This window comes from Procambarus clarkii, chromosome 45 (genome assembly GCF_040958095.1).
Source record: "Procambarus clarkii isolate CNS0578487 chromosome 45, FALCON_Pclarkii_2.0, whole genome shotgun sequence".
In the NCBI taxonomy this organism is placed as follows: Eukaryota; Metazoa; Arthropoda; class Malacostraca; order Decapoda; family Cambaridae; genus Procambarus; species Procambarus clarkii.
In genome coordinates this window covers 2,867,748-2,885,058 of record NC_091194.1, presented here as the reverse complement: position 1 = coordinate 2,885,058, position 17,311 = coordinate 2,867,748, and the positions used below count along the sequence as shown (strand labels likewise).

The window sequence follows — 17,311 nt, the reverse complement described above, 5'->3', positions numbered from 1 at the left end:
TAGAATCTCAGGTTGTACAAGTTATACCATGCTGTAGTCCAGGAGTAAGGTGCACGTCTAGGAGCACCCAGGTCGCTGGCTCATATATTATCCCCTCATTGTTCCAATTGATTTTCTCATCTATATTTACTATTACGCTACAACTGCCAATATTGTACTATAATTTTAAGTGGCCGAGAGCTGGGGACGTTGCTCTAATATGTACTGTAATGTAATCCAAAAGTTCAACGATTGCTATCCACAATTTACCATAGCATATAAAGACTTAATGATTAATAAATAAATATTAACGTAAAAAAGAAATAAGACGTGGGATAATGTTGTACACTATACTGATATACAGAATGCTTAAATCTAAATGATGGATTCATCAAACAACTTACAGTATCATGTATTTTAATTATTTCAAATAAAATAATGTACAATTCCTTAGTAATAACATTAATGCATGTGTTAGCAACTCTAGTTAAATGTAATCTTGTAAAGCATTAAATACACATAAAATATAGAACATCTATTTGTAACGAATATTCTGCATATTAATTTTGTTGATACTTTTTTTAACGCAAACATTTTTAATTAAACATAAAATGCATACATTTTTCCCTTAAAGCAAATATTTTGACAATTTCGGGATTTGTACTGTAATGTCTACAAGGTGTTAAGGAAATACAGTACCTACCAAGACAGACAAACCTGGTAATCTTAACACGATGGGAGGAGTGCCGGTTTAAACGTTACACATGAACAGTGACAGACTGGGAAGTATAAAGTAGATATTTTGTCACCAGCTGTCACCGCTAGTCTTGGGCAGCTGCTGTAAGAGTTGTTAAGAGTTTGTTGATGTGAGGATTGGACCAGTCATAGGTTAGATCATCAAGATGATTGTCAAAATCATTTATATCATGCTGAACCTTCCGCTGCAGAAGTTGTGATATTACTTCTAAGGATCCTGCTTCTACGTGTACACTGAAAAGAAAATTATCAATACATAAGTGTGGGTTCTGTAGCACAGTGGTCTATATCCTCTGCGCACAACCTAGGGGCCTTGGTTAAATTTCTGGGTAAAACAAACATTTGGACATGTTTACTTTCACTGGATTTACAGGTTTACCTAGCAGTAAAACAGTTACTTGGGAAGGTCAGTAGTTGGCCTAGAGGAGGGCCACAATAAGCTTAAGTAGAGATTTCCTGTCCCTGACATTGGGAATTATTACCCCATTTCCTACTTTCATAGGGAGTGGGGAGAGGCATTTAACTAGAGAAGATATAACAGAAAAGGTTCAAGATACTCTTAAATAAACCCCTCTCCCCTTAGCATCCATACCTTTTTCCCTGTTAAATGTCATAGTTATCCACTACCTAACTCGAGTAACATGCCTCAAATTATTCGTACATTTTTTTTTACATGGGTGGCACAGGCCAAGAACTCTCAGAAAACACAAATGGGTTTTTGTCAACTTTACCTTGACTTGTCTTTGCTTTTCCACTTTCCCTCTGAAGAAAGCTGTGAAACAATAACCGGAGCCGACTGAAGATTTAAACACAATCTTTTGTTGTCAATCTGAAAAATGACAACAGTAACACAGTTTACATTATATTTTAATGTAAATGCAAATTATTTTTTTAAGGCAATGGGAAAGGTGTAAAAGTTACACTACATGTAAGCATTTTTAAAACCAGTTGAAATAAAACCTATGCCATAAATCATATCTAGAATAAAGAATAAGATGACTGGGCATACTCCTTTCACCTGATGCCTCTGTTCACCTAGCATTAAATGGGTACCCCCGAGTTAGTCAACTGTGGTGGGTTGCATTCTGGGTTAGAGAAGGTCAGTACTGTACCTGGCCTAGAGGACACCTTGATAAACCTAAGTACAGTACAGGTTTCCTATCACTGACAAAATGGAAATTGAAAACCAAACACGAGACTTATTGGGATCCTATAGTGGTCCAAGGTGATTGTTTGGGAGTATCCAGAGCATTGGTTCGAATCCTCTTCATGGCTCCTATCAATTTCCTCACTATTAGGATCATCCAGAAGAATATCAAGTTGTGTAAAAGGTTGGGTCAGACAAGCTATTTTGTTGCAACACTGCTCAAAATAACTAATGATGAAAGCTTAACTCATGCACTGCTCACCCCAATTTCCATGACAACCACTGTGTGCGCAAGGAAAAAAATATAATTTTTCTTATACTTTTAATATTGTTAAAATACATTCCCTGATCACAAGAAAAAAGAAAATTATGTTACATACTTTGGCTAAAATTTACTGAAGTGGTCTACACTGCCAAATTTCAATATGAATCTTCTTTTTATCATCATACACATGATATAAGAGTCTCTAGTTGACTAAAAGTGTTTTATTTTTGTTTTTACACAGGTGGGTAAAGAAACTGATGCTAACTGACTGCTATTAGCAGGCTGAGAGCTTTCCCTTCTCATAGCTCATGGTAAGCCTTCCTCAGTAGTTCTCCCTGGAACACGATTTGCCAATCGGTTATCAACTACGATTCCATGCACCACTACAACAAATCAATTACTGCTGCGTGAACAGAGGCAAATAGTTAAGGGCCAACACATTGTCAGCCCTCCCTGGCTAGGATATGAATCCAAACAAAACTGCACACAAAGAATGGGTGGGGTGAGTGTGTTATCACCGCACTACCAAGATGATGCACAGAAACCTCTTGAAAACATGAAACTGAATACATAAACAAGACAAAACCATCAGGTATCTCATAACATTAATTCCTACTTATTATTGACATTTTAACCATGGTTCTAGGGTCTTATTCCTTGACTATGTTAATACAGTGTGCTCTTTGTTTACATAATACACTCACCATTATCAGACATGCATCATTATTGTTTTCTGCAATTTTTTCTGCTATTTTCAAGGCAACAAAATCTGGCCTGAAAGAAAAAGAAAATATATTAATTCAAAATTAAAAAAAGAAGTAATGTAAAAGATTATATTGTACTGTACTGTATAATGCACATTTGATTTTTCTAAATCGACGGGGACTAAACTTGGTTGATAAATAAAACATTATGTAATAAATACCCGGTAATTACTTAGCCAACTATATAATCACTTGTCTAATGTTTTGTCTATTACACAAATAAAATATTTTTATTATTACTGAGAAATCACTGAAGCAGAGTGGGGATTGAACCAGCATCTTGGTGAATACCAGATGCATGTCATACCACTGAGCCACGACACGCTCAAACGTTATTCAAATTGGGACACTACTGTGTCCTCTAAGGATTCTGTTGGCCCCTACCTGTTGCCACAAATTTTTTTTTTTTGTTGGAATAGTCTTTATGCACTTTTAGAGAAGGTGTGGAATATAGGGCCAACAGAATCCTTAGAGGACACAGTATTGTCCCAAGTTGAATAGCGTTTTAGCATATTGTGGCTGAGGGGCGTGGCGTACGTCTGGCATTGACCAAGATGCTTGCTCAATCCCCAATCTGCTCCTGTGATTTTCTTATTGATGTATCACACTATTGATTTCCTTGTGTATTACATAATAATAATAATAAATTATTTTTCATCTAAGGGTCATGGAGTAGCTTTTACTCTTTGGCATCTTTTGAGTAATGTTTTTTCTTAGTGCCAATGACATGCATTTGCAGATATGATATAATGAAAGCAATAAAACACAAATTTTGTATTTGTGTGTGTACATCTGTGTGTACATGCTCATCTAGTTACATTTGCATGTGCACATATGTCTACCTATTTTTGACTCTGATTGTAACGTCCTTTCTCCTTTACATAGTATTCAATAACATAAAAAATAAATTTATTTTAACACACTGCAAAATACTCATTTTAACTACTAAATCTCATGTGAAACTCAAAAAATAATAAATTTAAAGTGATCTGACAAGTTTGTAAGCCAACTTACTTTTAATATAACAAGTTCATTAGTTATACAACTTAGATCAAAATTTTCCAGTGACTGAAATTAGTCTTTTACCCTCATAAAATACATAAAAAGTTTTAAGAAGATACTATGCACAAATACCATATTTGCAACTACATACACAGAGAATAATAGACTAAGTTATTTCCTCTTTTTACCGTCTGTAGATGCTATGTTATTGTTAAAAGTCAAATATTGTATTTTTTTTAACTAAATGACAATTATTTCTTAATTAAAAGTATTAAAATTTTTACTTACACATTATCTCTGATGTGTTCATTTGCTTGATAGTAACCCGCTATTACCAAACCTTCCGATTTGTAACGTTGTTCAATCTGAAAGAAAATCAAAGGTAGAAGTATATGCTGTAAAAAGTATTATCAGTTGTTATCCTAGGATAAATATTGAAAACAATAGATAAAAGAATTGAATAATGAAAGAATAGTTCTCCAATGATATAGGTGCACTTCTAACTCTGGATTATTATTATTATCCCTGATCTGATCTGGATTTACATCTCTGAAATTTGCCATTTTTTGTTATTTATAAGCAAATTCTTCACATTTTTCTTGTATGAAATGATACAATAAATGTTCATGCATATTTACACACATATAATATATAAATAATGGCTTAATGTGCCTATGAATAATTATTTTGCATGAAAAACATGTGAAAAATTTATCCAATTGTAAAAAGCCAGTCTTGACAACTCAGAGGCTGCAAAATGCACTTTTAACACTGTCATCCTGACTGTTAAACCTCTGTAGTCACCCTGAACTCATCTTGAAGTCTTCAGTGCCCATGATTAATGCATTCTCACGAATATAAGCAAACTGCTCACCTCAGGGTACTATGTGGCATAAATCACTGGTAAGCAGCACCAGCCTCTATAGCCTCATTCATGGAAGGTTTCAATGCCTTGATGTCACTTTTCTTTGTCACTGCTCTCCACAAACTATATGATCTGCTTCCTTTGCATTTGTTTATGTCAGAAACATCACTAATACCAATGCTACACTCCTCTTCCAGCTACTTTCCTCCTAAGATATGATAGCATTTTTCTGATAACTGCCTTATTATCCACAGCAAGACACTTTCCCTTACCCTTATCTGATTTATAATATTATGCAGTAATTCATTGTGTCGAGGGACAGGAAACCAGAGTGTATACATACACGTTTGGCTATTATTGCAATGATCTTTACTACTAAGGCTCCAATATGCCACTAACCACACAAAAAACACATATTGGTGTGTGTTGGCATGGTGAGAGATATTGTTCTGGTAGGCAGTCCATGTCATCATGTACTGTAGTTGTCTGCTCGACAGACCTGCAGTACTGTATACGAGTGCTTGTGTATTCGGTACACGCATGGGAGCATGATTTATAACAATACAGGTGGTAGATATATAATTTAAGGTTTGATAAGAATTAGGCATCAACTGCACTTCTCACAAGAAAACACTTTTCACAAACAATAAATTAATGTTTAGATTCATTTATTGAGTGTGAAAAGTGCCTAACAAAATAAAATTCAAACCTCCAACCAGGGATTTGTCGAATCGAGAATCGTTGAATCGAGGTTCCGCTGTATACAGTTTTGTAAATTAGGAAAGAAGCTTTGTCAAACTGCATTGTGTACTATTTGACCAACTCCTATATAAAGTTACCTGAGTAAGTGCTACTTCTAGCATAGGTGCCAAGCTGAGCTGCAAGTGGAAGAGAGGCACTGTATCAACCAAGTAGACAGTATTTGATGTGCTGTCCCCGCCTCTTGCATGGGCCAGTACCACGCCACTCACTGCTGACTGTGGGTAACGGGCTGCATGCAAAAGCATCTTGGCCAGTGTGGGGCATGCTAAGCTGATATCACCTGACATTCTACACGTTTTAACCTGGAAAGTACAACAATTTAGTTTTCAATTTTCAGTGCATGCTATACTGGTAGTATCATACTGAAAACTTAATAGTTGCAAGAATCAGATATAAAATTAAAAAATACACTTCCTTTTATCAAAACATAGGGCAATGAAAAATTAGTTAATTTCATACTGCAAAGTAAGTTCTTTTGATAACAAGTACTGTACCTTACTTTTATATTATTCATTATTCACAGTTCACTAATGATATTTGTTTGGAATGTCCTTTGTTAGAACAAACACGTAATGTATCATGACAAAGTTTAGAAATAATTTCTCTATGTACAGTAGTTTCAATATGTAAACTAGGTTCTAAACTTCAATATTATTATTTCTATAAGCTACTTGCAATTTGTTATCCGATAAACAACAAAGTACTGCTCTTAAAAATCCTTTGCACAATTCTTCAATTCAAAATAATTTCCTCTAGATAAAAACAAGCAATGCAATGTTTTCAGAAATTATTATGTAGTACTGTATATGCATTGAAAACATTAGAACACTGTACTTTCAGTGATTTCCTCAGACTTTTACAATTCAAGCAAACACTCACAGCTTTAGTTGCAAGATTGGCTTATTTAAACACCCTCAAAACATGTAAATAATTAAATTTCATACAAATCACTGGTATACTAAGCAAAGTGTAGTAGTTCTAATTGGATCTGACACAGGCCTAAGATAATCTAGGTACAAACAAAGCAGGGATATGCTTGGGCAAGAGACATGTACTGAACAGGTCTCAATAAGGCTAAGTCAGGTCAATGTGAGTTCTGCAAACATCCAAAAGTTACTTATTAAAATTTAAATTAAAAGACCAGAAAATTGAAATAAATGTTTATGGAGGTGCTATTGTACAGTTTATGAGTTACTAGGCATGACATTAGTCAATAACATTAATATATGACACAAACTAGGAGATTTTAATGAGGTACAAACACTGTACCCTAAAGAACAGTGCAATTGTGTGTTAAGGCAAACATTTCTCCATATACAATAGTAGCATTATGATGAAGCAGTTGGGTGCACCATTCATAACTGAATACACCCATCCAACCTTCATTCTGTCTTGTATCCAAACAAAACTATCACCAGATAGTTGAAACAAATAGCCTCAAGGCACCAAGAAGGTTAACAGGATATCATCAGGCTCTCTGCATCATCTGTGGAAAATAAATGTCCATGCATATCTTGGGCCACACAAGATATACTTTCAGAGAATTACCATTTTCTGCTCTCGATTGTTAGCCTTAGCATAAAACCAATTTTACATTATTTGCTAAAAATCTAAGAATTACAACAAACTTCTGCATTTTCATGACTAGTTTTCAAACTTCTTCACTGCCATGAATAGCTACACTAATCAAATACAGCGAATACTTATATTATACTTAAAATACACTCACGAAATGCAGATCTCTCCAACTCTTCATCGGTGGATTTTTCATTTATGTCTTCCCCATTTAGACAAAATAGTTTAACCCCTGCACTACACACCTGTTTTTGGCTAAAATTTCATGGTGCAGTTGTTAAGGACATACTTTTGTTTTTATAAATGTTTTATAAATGTTGACATGTTAATGTCAACATGTTTCCAAATTCAATAATTTTCATTTCAAATCACAAAAAGCAATGAAAACAGTTAAAAACCTTAAGATATGGCCTAATTAAACAAAAATCACAACCCCCAGAGAGCCTTAATGTTTTGTGCAGTGCAGTGGTTAAATAATTGCATTAGAAGAGGTAGAAAATTACTACATTGTATATGAAAAGAATTAAAATTATATGCAACAAAAAGCATTATCCTTGTTTTCTGGTATGGCTTCCAGTATCCAGCCACTCATGTGTTCAAATCATATTTAAAAATACAGAAGTACTGTATTCAAATACAAATATACCATAGTGTTTGTATTTGAACACTATCATATGTATAGCAAGGAAGCTCTCTTTAAAAATTACGCCAGCATTTAGCCTGTGGATGCACTATTTCCTAACATATTAACAAAAATAACGAGCAACACCAGAAAATCGATGATTTGGGTGTTGTTGCCCAGCCGACAGTCACATCGCCTATTTGTAAAGTAATTTCCCTAGTAAACATTTATATTATTTACCAGAATTTATGTGAGAGCCAATACTGCACTAGTGGCCTCAAGGGGAGAAAAAATGCTGGTGAATTGTTAAAAGTTCCCCTTATTGATTCCGAGGATTTTCCCCTATTAATCCCGAGGATTTTTCTATTATAATCTACATTAGAAAACCAGTCTGAGATTATTGCATGGCATTCCAATAACATCACAACAGTATTGCATATTCAAACTCCACATGGGCAGGCACTGGCATTGCAAATTGGCATCAGCCACCCTAATGTTCAACTGGTTAAGATACTGTACTGTGTTTTGACTGAAACCTGCACTTAGATTCCCAAGCACCTGTGTCTGGCCAGATAATTTAATAACTATAATGCACCTAATTAGATGACTATCATATGTCACTACAGTTTAAGGAGTGTACATTCCTAAAACTATTATAACTACCTGAAAAAAATTAATATCAAGTTATTCTGTAAAATAATACAAAATACAGGTGGTATAAGTGTGTGACGAACATGTGTCCTCTCCGAGGTCTGAACCCTACACCGACAAAACACAGGGAAGAGCTGCATAAGGGAATTATTAGGAGAAAGTACTAATTTAGCATGACTATATAGCACTTAGAAGGAATACGAAGCTGGAGTATGAGGACAGAGTGATGGAACAGTGCCCAATCTCTCGGACAATCGGGGATCATGAACAGACCTTGCTGGAAGCAAGACCATTGTTCAATCAATCAGTCTAGACAGGTAGGCACAGAAAACAATGTAAAACACAAGAAAATTTACCTAAAGCTTTACAACATACCAAATTAACCTAACTTTAAGACGCAAGAGAAATACATTTGTTCCCTCATTAAGGAATACAAGTTTATTTTCTGGACAAACTTTAAGCATTTCACAGAAATTTTCGAAACACAATGATGATAAAAATATGTTTCTTCTGACCGGAAGAATGCTGGAAGAGGCCGGGTGGCTGACACAGTCCACTACAACTCTTCAAAACTCCCATCACAACTCCGTGACTAAATTCATTATACCAACAACCCGTTAAGTATTAAACCTTCAAGTTGTCTATCAATAGACCATAGTTTAGTCAGGAAACGAGGCCCAAATAGCGTGACTTACTGAGGCCAGCGGACGTCAACACAACACAGCTGGAGCGGCTACACCTCCCTCATACTTCTCAGGAATAATGACAGTCCTACACAACCAATAATATAACTTTTACTCACCAAAACTACTATATATATATATTTCCATATAATTAAAATAATGTGTAAATCCCTTTTAAGTTTATGCTGGTACTTACATGCATTTAGTATTCAGTTATATTAAATAAATGTATTTAACATTTGCGATTCGACACAACGCTTCAAACTTATACAATCTTTGTATGTTATTCAAAACAATTATCAGAACATTTATATATAATATAATTGAACATAAGCGCATACGCATTTTGTTTGGTTAAGTATGAATTTATTAAAGGGAATTACCTACCTTGGAGCATATACACTCTAGAGGGAGCAAGGATTGGTCGTTTTGGACACGAAACATTTCGACGAAGCTCGTTTTCGTATTAAACGCATTTTCGTATAAATCTCGTTTTCTTATAAAACTCGTTTATAAAAGCTCGTTTTCTGTTTGTTTAAACAGTGTATATTGCAATGCTAGGATGTATTAGCTTAGGTTCGGCTGTATTTCGCTCTCTTGGTTTTCGCTTGGTTGGGTTAGGTTAGGTTGGGTTGGGTTAGGTTAGGTTGGGTTGGGTTAGGTTTCGTTAGGTTGAGCTAGGTTAAGTTAGGTACGTTTCAAAATTCCGTTGCGGAATCGTCTTGTATACAATGTGCCTTGTATCCGTATAAACTGGCACAATGAATTATTAATTATTATAATCTCACTATATACATCCTGGTATTACTGTATTCTCAAGGTCATGTTGCATCATACTACAGGAGGCATTTACCACGTTCTCAAATACTTAAGTCTAATGATACATGAGTATATTTTGGTATACCTGTAGCCATCAAGGATTTACACAATTTACGAAACCAGTACATCTTTCTTTAATCATATCGGTATATACATCAATAAAATTACGAGCTTGTACACTTCACAACCCAGAGAGAGAGAGAGAGAGAGAGAGAGAGAGAGAGAGAGAGAGAGAGAGAGAGAGAGAGAGAGAGAGAGAGAGAGAGAGAGAGAGAGAGAGAGAGAGAGAGAGAGACAAAGAGAGAGAGAGACAAAGAGAGAGAGACAAAGAGAGAGAGACAAAGAGAGAGAGACAAAGAGAGAGAGACAAAGAGAGAGAGACAAAGAGAGAGAGACAAAGAGAGAGAGCCAAAGAGAGCAAGCGAGAGAGAGCCAAAGAGAGCGAGCGAGAGAGAGCACACTATCTGCCAACTTTCATCATAGCGAGGCTCAGAAGTATTGGTTGGTGGGGTGAGGTATAGGGGCCCCCTTCGTTGTGAGGGATACAATGGCAGGCGGGTCATGTATACTGAGACGTCAACCCCATCAATCTTCATGGGATGTTCACACCACCTCCTGCATATAATGACGGACGCTTCCCTCTTCCCTACCTCCCCCACACTCATTCATATATCAACAAACACACAACAAAACTTCAACGCTATTTTATGTTGAACATTGGTAATGTTGTAACGTTCTTTACTGGGGGGACTTGTATAAACCTGAGGGGTACTTCCTTTTATATATATATATATATATATATATATATATATATATATATATATATATATATATATATATATATATATATATATATATATATATATATATACTGAAATGGAATTTTTTAAACTAATTTTACGAAGGGGGGCTTTTAAAACCCATTTTGTGAAGTATGTGCTCCTGTACCAGAGCGAACTTCAGAACTAGGGGTATTTGCCATGCGAGTTTTTAAAATAATTTTCACTTTTGGCTAAATTTCAATCCCAAAGAAATTAGTTAAGCCTACGGTCCACTCATCAATGAAAACAGATCCTAAAATAGTTTTATGCTGTGGGTCTCCGGCCATTAACCTCATGAATATTTATGTTGAATAATTAAATATTAATTTCTCATGAAGCTGTGTGACGAAAATTGCTTTAAAAAAAAATTAGGTTCTGTCTAGGACAATTTTCGCAATATATATTTGGATTGGTCAGAGGCTGCCTCTGTCTTCTTGACGGGGCCGTGTTTTCTATCCGGTGATTGACGAGTAGATTCCATTTACCGTCAAGTTGACGGTATGAATGCTGATATCCAGTAGAGAGAAGTGGACGTCCCCGTATCAAGCAGACAGTAGTATATTCTACCTATTAAACGGACGGTAGTGGACGTTTCCCTGTCAAGCGGACAGTTGTGAAAGCTTCACTGTCCAGCAGACAATAATGAACACCTCCCTGTCAAGCAGACAGAAGCAGACTCTCGTGCAATTGCTTGCACCTGACGGTTGGGGGCCGCTGCACGCGACGAGTAGTGGTAGAGTAGTGGCCCGGGGTAGAGTAGTGAGGTACCCGTCAAAAGGCGCCACTTCTCCCTACAATCAACAAGCCACTAGGCTGCGTCTGCTCTCCAACCACAAGAGAGCGTAAAAAAAAAACAATTACTACTCTTTATTTAATTTACTTTGTAAATAGCCAACTCGTCTTTTTAATGAATACGTTTTATTATTATACGTTACGGTCACATTACAAAGTACTAAGAAAATTAGTGGCTCACAAATATCAACGTTTTTCTATGCGTCAGTTGGTTAGGTTAGGTGGGTGGCTTGGGTTTCTATTTTGTTGATACAAAATTTGTATTTTGTTGATACAAAATTTGTATTTTGTTGATACAAAAATTGCATTTTGTTGATACAAAATTTGTTATTTTGTTGATACAAAATGCGTTTTTGCAACAAACGTATTTTGTATCAACACAAGTCTTTGAAAAAACAATAAACTATCGTGCTCAAAGCTTAAAATTGTTTAACATTAGTAAACATTTATAGACAAATTAAAATCGAGCTGAGGCATAAAGCGAGCTCCTGGGTAATTAGTGCCCAAATAAAACAGACCGAGCAGAAAACTCGGATAATATTAAAATGCAATTAGACAGGTGAACCGGAACTCATCCAAGGGGAGAAGGAGCCTTCACGGCCGGCTTCTAGGAACCGGTTCCTCTTGAGTTCACAGACTGGCCTGCTAGGACTCTTGGGTCCTGGGTCGAGAAGGCTCAAACTTTTCTCAAAATATAGCTCCTCGCATCTGGAAATCTATATATAATTTTGTGTGTATGTATATATATATATATATATATATATATATATATATATATATATATATATATATATATATATATATATATATATATATATATATATATATATATATATATATATATATATATGCAAGGCGGACAGTCCCCCTTTCATATCTCACACTATATTTAACATTTCTACAACTACGCAAACACCAGAAAACTTATTCAGTCACAGAAAACATACATCAAAACGTATCCAGCCATACAAACACACCACAAAACCCACCCCAGGCACACAAACACACCACAAACCCCACCCCAGGCACACAAACACACCACAAAACCCACCCCAGGCACACAAACACAGCACAAACCCCACAAACACACGACAAAACCTATCTAGCCACACAAACACACCACAAAACACACCCCAGACACACAAACACACCACAAAACCCATCCCAGACACACAAACACACCACAAAACCCACCCCAGGCACACAAACACACCACAAAACCCACCCCAGACACACAAACACACCACACCAAGCAGTGCAGGGAGGCGCAGCACCCTCCCGGGTTCAGTAGAGAGAAAACATATTCGGCAATTATTGGATTCACTTGCCAGCCCCATACATCGCTCGCTGTATTCCATTGTCAATAAGAAAACTGACAATGGGCGAACGAGGTAATAATAGAGGTTAATATCGCGGAATATTATACGCTGGTGACCATTAAATTCACCCCCACTCCTGAGAGGAGCTGTACGTCCTCCTTTTGTGGGGCACCACAGGACATTTGAGGAAGAAAATAGCCTAGTAATTCCTATTTTCTTTATGGGAAATATGCAGCAAATGGCGCATAAGACGAGATTAGAAAATGAAGTTTTAAGTTAGTGGAAATGTTAATTTTTTCTGTAAATGTCTCCCAGGATTATTTTTACGTTTAAACTGTGTTTTTTTTTTTTAAATATCCCGCAGGCTGGAGCTGTTAGCTCTTGGACTCCGCCTTTCTATTGCTGTTGTCTAATGTGCTGTCACTCGACCTATTTTCTATATCATAGATACTATATATACTCTGTTTCTCACACACCCGCTGGGTGCAACCTGTTAGCTGTCTTAACTCCTAGGGTAACCTATTTACTGCTAGGGTGAACAGAGCCATCAGGTGAGAGAAACTGTCTATTTGAGTTTGTATATATATTTATGCATTTATTGAGAAGGGTTACATTAGGTTCGTATATCTTAGTATCTATTGGGGAAAGATATATTAATTTAGTATGTGGTAAGATTCAATACAAAAAAAGGTCAGCATGTATTAGTACTGTATATGTAGCGATATACATATATGTACCGAGAGGTATACCTCGTTATGAAGGATATAAGTATCGAGAAGTACACCACTTGGTATATATATATATCCTTGACAAGGAGGTATACCTCCTGGGTACATATATCCTTGATAACGAGGTATACCTCCTAGGTATACATATATCCTTGCCAACAAGGTATATCTCCTAGGTATACATATATCCTTGACAACGAGGTATACCTCCTAGTTATACATATATCCTTGACACCGAGGTATATCCTTGACAACAAGGTATACTTCCTGGGGACATATATCCTTGACAACAAGGTATACTTCCTGGGGACATATATCCTTGACAACAAGGTATACCTTCTGAGTATACATATATCCCTGCAGCTGACTAAGTCACGAAACCTTGCGCTATAAACAAAAAGAGATCGATACCTTCCCTCACGCGAGGACACTCATCCAATACTCCTCCACGAAAGCCTATCATTTAATATTCGTTTCAGGTTTCGTCTGGTGTATTTGAAACCGGTTCGTAATTATTTTAGTTACAGCTTTCTGAGGTCGTTAAATTGGGTATAGTGTATATATACTGTAACTCTCATACAGCGAACATCCGTAAGAGGATCTTGCGTAACGTATTGGCTTTTATCGTAGCTTTTGAGGCTACAAATCAGATATCTCTAAATTTCAGGTTCGAATCCCGGGCGGAACAGAAATGGTTGGGTACATTTTCTTTCACCTAATGCCTCTGTTGGGGGGTAGAATTAAATTAACGAACGGTTAAACGAACTCATGGCAGTGAACGAACAGTTAAATATGAATTAATATGAATAAATATGAATTCGCAACTATGGATGAACAGTTAAACGAACTATCAACAACAAATGAACAGTTAAACTCACACCAACGAACGAGCAGTTGAACAAAATCGTAATACCAAACAATCAAGCAGTTAAATGAACAACAATTAACGTCCAGAAAAAGGAACTCAACATTTCTACGAAAACTCCATCGATTGTTTCCCGCGAATATGGTCAAACGAGAAATTGATTGTTTTTAATTTGACAGTTGAAAATAGTCGTTGCAATTGCTCAAATATTGCCAATTCGCGACTAAATCTAAACGTTGAGCAAAGTTCCACTTACATCACGTCATGGCCCATTTTCTCGCGTAACACGCCGTATTTTTAACGGAATAATACGTATCAGTACAGAATTAAACGTAATATTGCCGTTTTCTATGCATCGGCCTCGATAGGTTAGGTGGGTTGCTTGGGTTTATACTTTTCTGGTTAGGCGAAACAGTTGCATTTTGAACGCAGTGTGAGAATGGACAGAACAAACACTCTGCTTGATGGGAATTGGCATCCCATCTTCCAAAAGGAAATGTCAAAAGGCGGAACATTATTTATAAACCTAACCTGTCCTAGGCCTAAATAAAGTATCCTAGGCCTAATAAGCCCAATCAGTAAAGTTTACCATGAATCTAACTTCAGAGGACAGAAGTTTAATAACAAATAACAGAAGAACAGTATAACAGGAGAACACTGGAGCCGCAGAACAGATATAACGACTCTAAGACGCAAAATACACCATCATAAAGAAATACATCAACATAAAGAAATACAACAGAAAATACAATACCCAGTAGGCCAGGAACCAGGATAATGCAATAGAGGATAATATATTACATTCTCTTTCTTCCAATTTCTGTCACCTTGACACGAAGAATGTTTTGGTGTGTGTGTGTGTGTGTGTGTGTGTGTGTGTGTGTGTAGGTGTGTGTGTGTGTGTGTGTGTGTGTGTGTGTGTGTGTGTGTGTGTGTGTGTGTGTGTGTGTGTGTAGGTGTGGGGCATGGTGGTGTGTGTGGGTGTGTGTGTGGGGCATGGTGGTGTATGTGTGTGTGTGGGTGTGGGGCATGGTGGTGTGTGTGGGTGTGTGTGTGGGGCATGGTGGTGTGTGGGTGTGGGGCATGGTGGTGTGTGTGGGTGTGTGTGTGGGGCATGGTGGTGTGTGTGGGTGTGTGTGTGGGGCATGGTGGTGTGTGTGGGTGTGTGTGTGGGGCATGGTGGTGTGTGTGGGTGTGTGTGTGGGGCATGGTGGTGTGTGTGTGTGTGGGTGTGGGGCATGGTGGTGTGTGTGGGTGTGTGTGTGGGGCATGGTGGTGTGTGTGTGTGTGTGGGTGTGGGGCATGGTGGTGTGTGTGTGGGTGTGTGTGTGGGGCATGGTGGTGTGTGTGTGTGTGGGGCATGGTGGTGTGTGTGGGTGTGTGGGTGTGGGGCATGGTGGTGTGTGTGTGGGTGTGTGTGTGGGTATGGTGGTGTGTGTGTGTGGGGCATGGTGGTGTGTGTGGGTATGGGGCACGGTGTTCTCTCTCTCTCACCTCCACTCCCCCCAACAAGATGTTACAAGAATTACAGACAGGTGAGATGCTGCCCCCAGCAGCCTCCGGCTGGAGATCAAAGTGCCTCTATCACCACCAAGATCAAAGCGCCAGACTGTAAGAGCCTCACTTCTCCCAAGTCATAAGATCTGCCTTATTTGACGACCAGAAATCATCGAGTATTTACGTAACCACTTACGAAACCTCTAGATCTTTCTTCACTCGTGGAGGTTTAGTTTAAATCTATTCGACAGCTGACAGACACTACGAGGTTATTTACAACATTTATAACCTTGAGTTGTTAAGTTGTCAAACTCGTAAAGTGCTTAGTAAATGCAGACAAAGTTGCCATTTTGTAAGGTCTTCTGTTCCCAGCACCCAGCCTCATCACTGTGCACTTGCTTGAGGTAAACTCTATTAGCCACTTGAACCATTTGATCTGTTTGTCTAGTTTACTAAGAAGCGTTGTTGTAAGGTGGATCAAAGCTGGCATTACAGTGCATGTTTTATCATGTCATTTTTTAGCATTTCTCCTTTGTCTAAATTGTCAACCTCTAACAATCTTGTATGTCAGGATCATGCTACCTTTGTCCTGTGTATTTTTGAGGATATTCACGATCTTCTTTCTTTCCTTTTTTCTCTTTCTCTCCTTCTCTCTCTCTCTCTCAAGAGAGAGAGAGAGAGAGAGAGAGAGAGAGAGAGAGAGAGAGAGAGAGAGAGAGAGAGAGAGAGAGAGAGAGAGAGAGAGAGAGAGAGAGAGAGAGAGAGAGAGAGACAGAAAGAGAGAGAGACAGAGAGAGAGAGAGACAGAAAGAGAGAGAGACGGAAAGAGAGAGAGAGAGACAGAAAGAGAAAGACAGAGAGAGAGAGAGACAGAAAGAGAGAGAGAGACGGAAAGAGAGAGAGAGAGACAGAAAGAGAGAGAGAGACGGAAAGAGAGAGAGAGAGATAGAGAGATCTAGAATTCTCTTCTAACTAATCAACAGCCTGATTGCTTCAATAATTTAAATTTTGAGTGAACAAAAATCACTGTAATCGAGTGACTATGCAAATGAGAGTCATGCTGGCCACTTTGTATGCGGGAATTTGGCAGCCGGAACACAAAAATCTGCCTTCCTGTTAAATCCAAAGAAATTCCTACAAAAATGTATATAGAGAAATATGTTTTTGTTGTCAGTACTCTAATTGTGTTGTAAACTTTCACCCATGTTGTTAGTATTCTGTGTTGTGAACTTGTGTCAAAATTGGGAAATATTGGTTATAAGATATCAAAATTGGGGAAATATTGGTTATAAGATATCAAAATTGGGGAAATATTGGTTATAAGATATCATAATTGGGGAAATATTGGTTATAATGTGATAAAATTGGGGAAATATTGGTTATAAGATATCAAAATTGG

General features: G+C 37.3%; 1 protein-coding gene across 3 annotated transcripts; it reads right to left on the bottom strand.

The window, feature by feature from the left end:
- Window positions 1–379: 379 nt before the first annotated feature.
- Window positions 380–9,230, bottom strand: LOC123769880 (ER membrane protein complex subunit 8/9). Of its 3 annotated transcripts, XM_045761295.2 has the most exons (7): window positions 9,084–9,113; window positions 6,921–7,026; window positions 5,618–5,842; window positions 4,202–4,278; window positions 2,852–2,921; window positions 1,467–1,564; window positions 380–969 (listed from the first exon to the last, which is right to left on the bottom strand). In XM_045761295.2, exons 2-7 carry the CDS (start codon window positions 6,924–6,926, stop codon window positions 801–803), a joined length of 645 nt encoding a protein of 214 aa, XP_045617251.1. In that variant the 5' UTR covers window positions 6,927–7,026; window positions 9,084–9,113; the 3' UTR covers window positions 380–800. The 3 variants fall into 3 exon arrangements, with proteins under 3 accessions (XP_045617251.1, XP_045617252.1, XP_045617253.1); XM_045761296.2 differs by lacking the exon at window positions 6,921–7,026 and having other exon boundaries at window positions 9,084–9,230; XM_045761297.2 differs by lacking the exons at window positions 6,921–7,026; window positions 9,084–9,113 and adding an exon at window positions 8,904–9,023.
- Window positions 9,231–17,311: the final 8,081 nt, after the last annotated feature.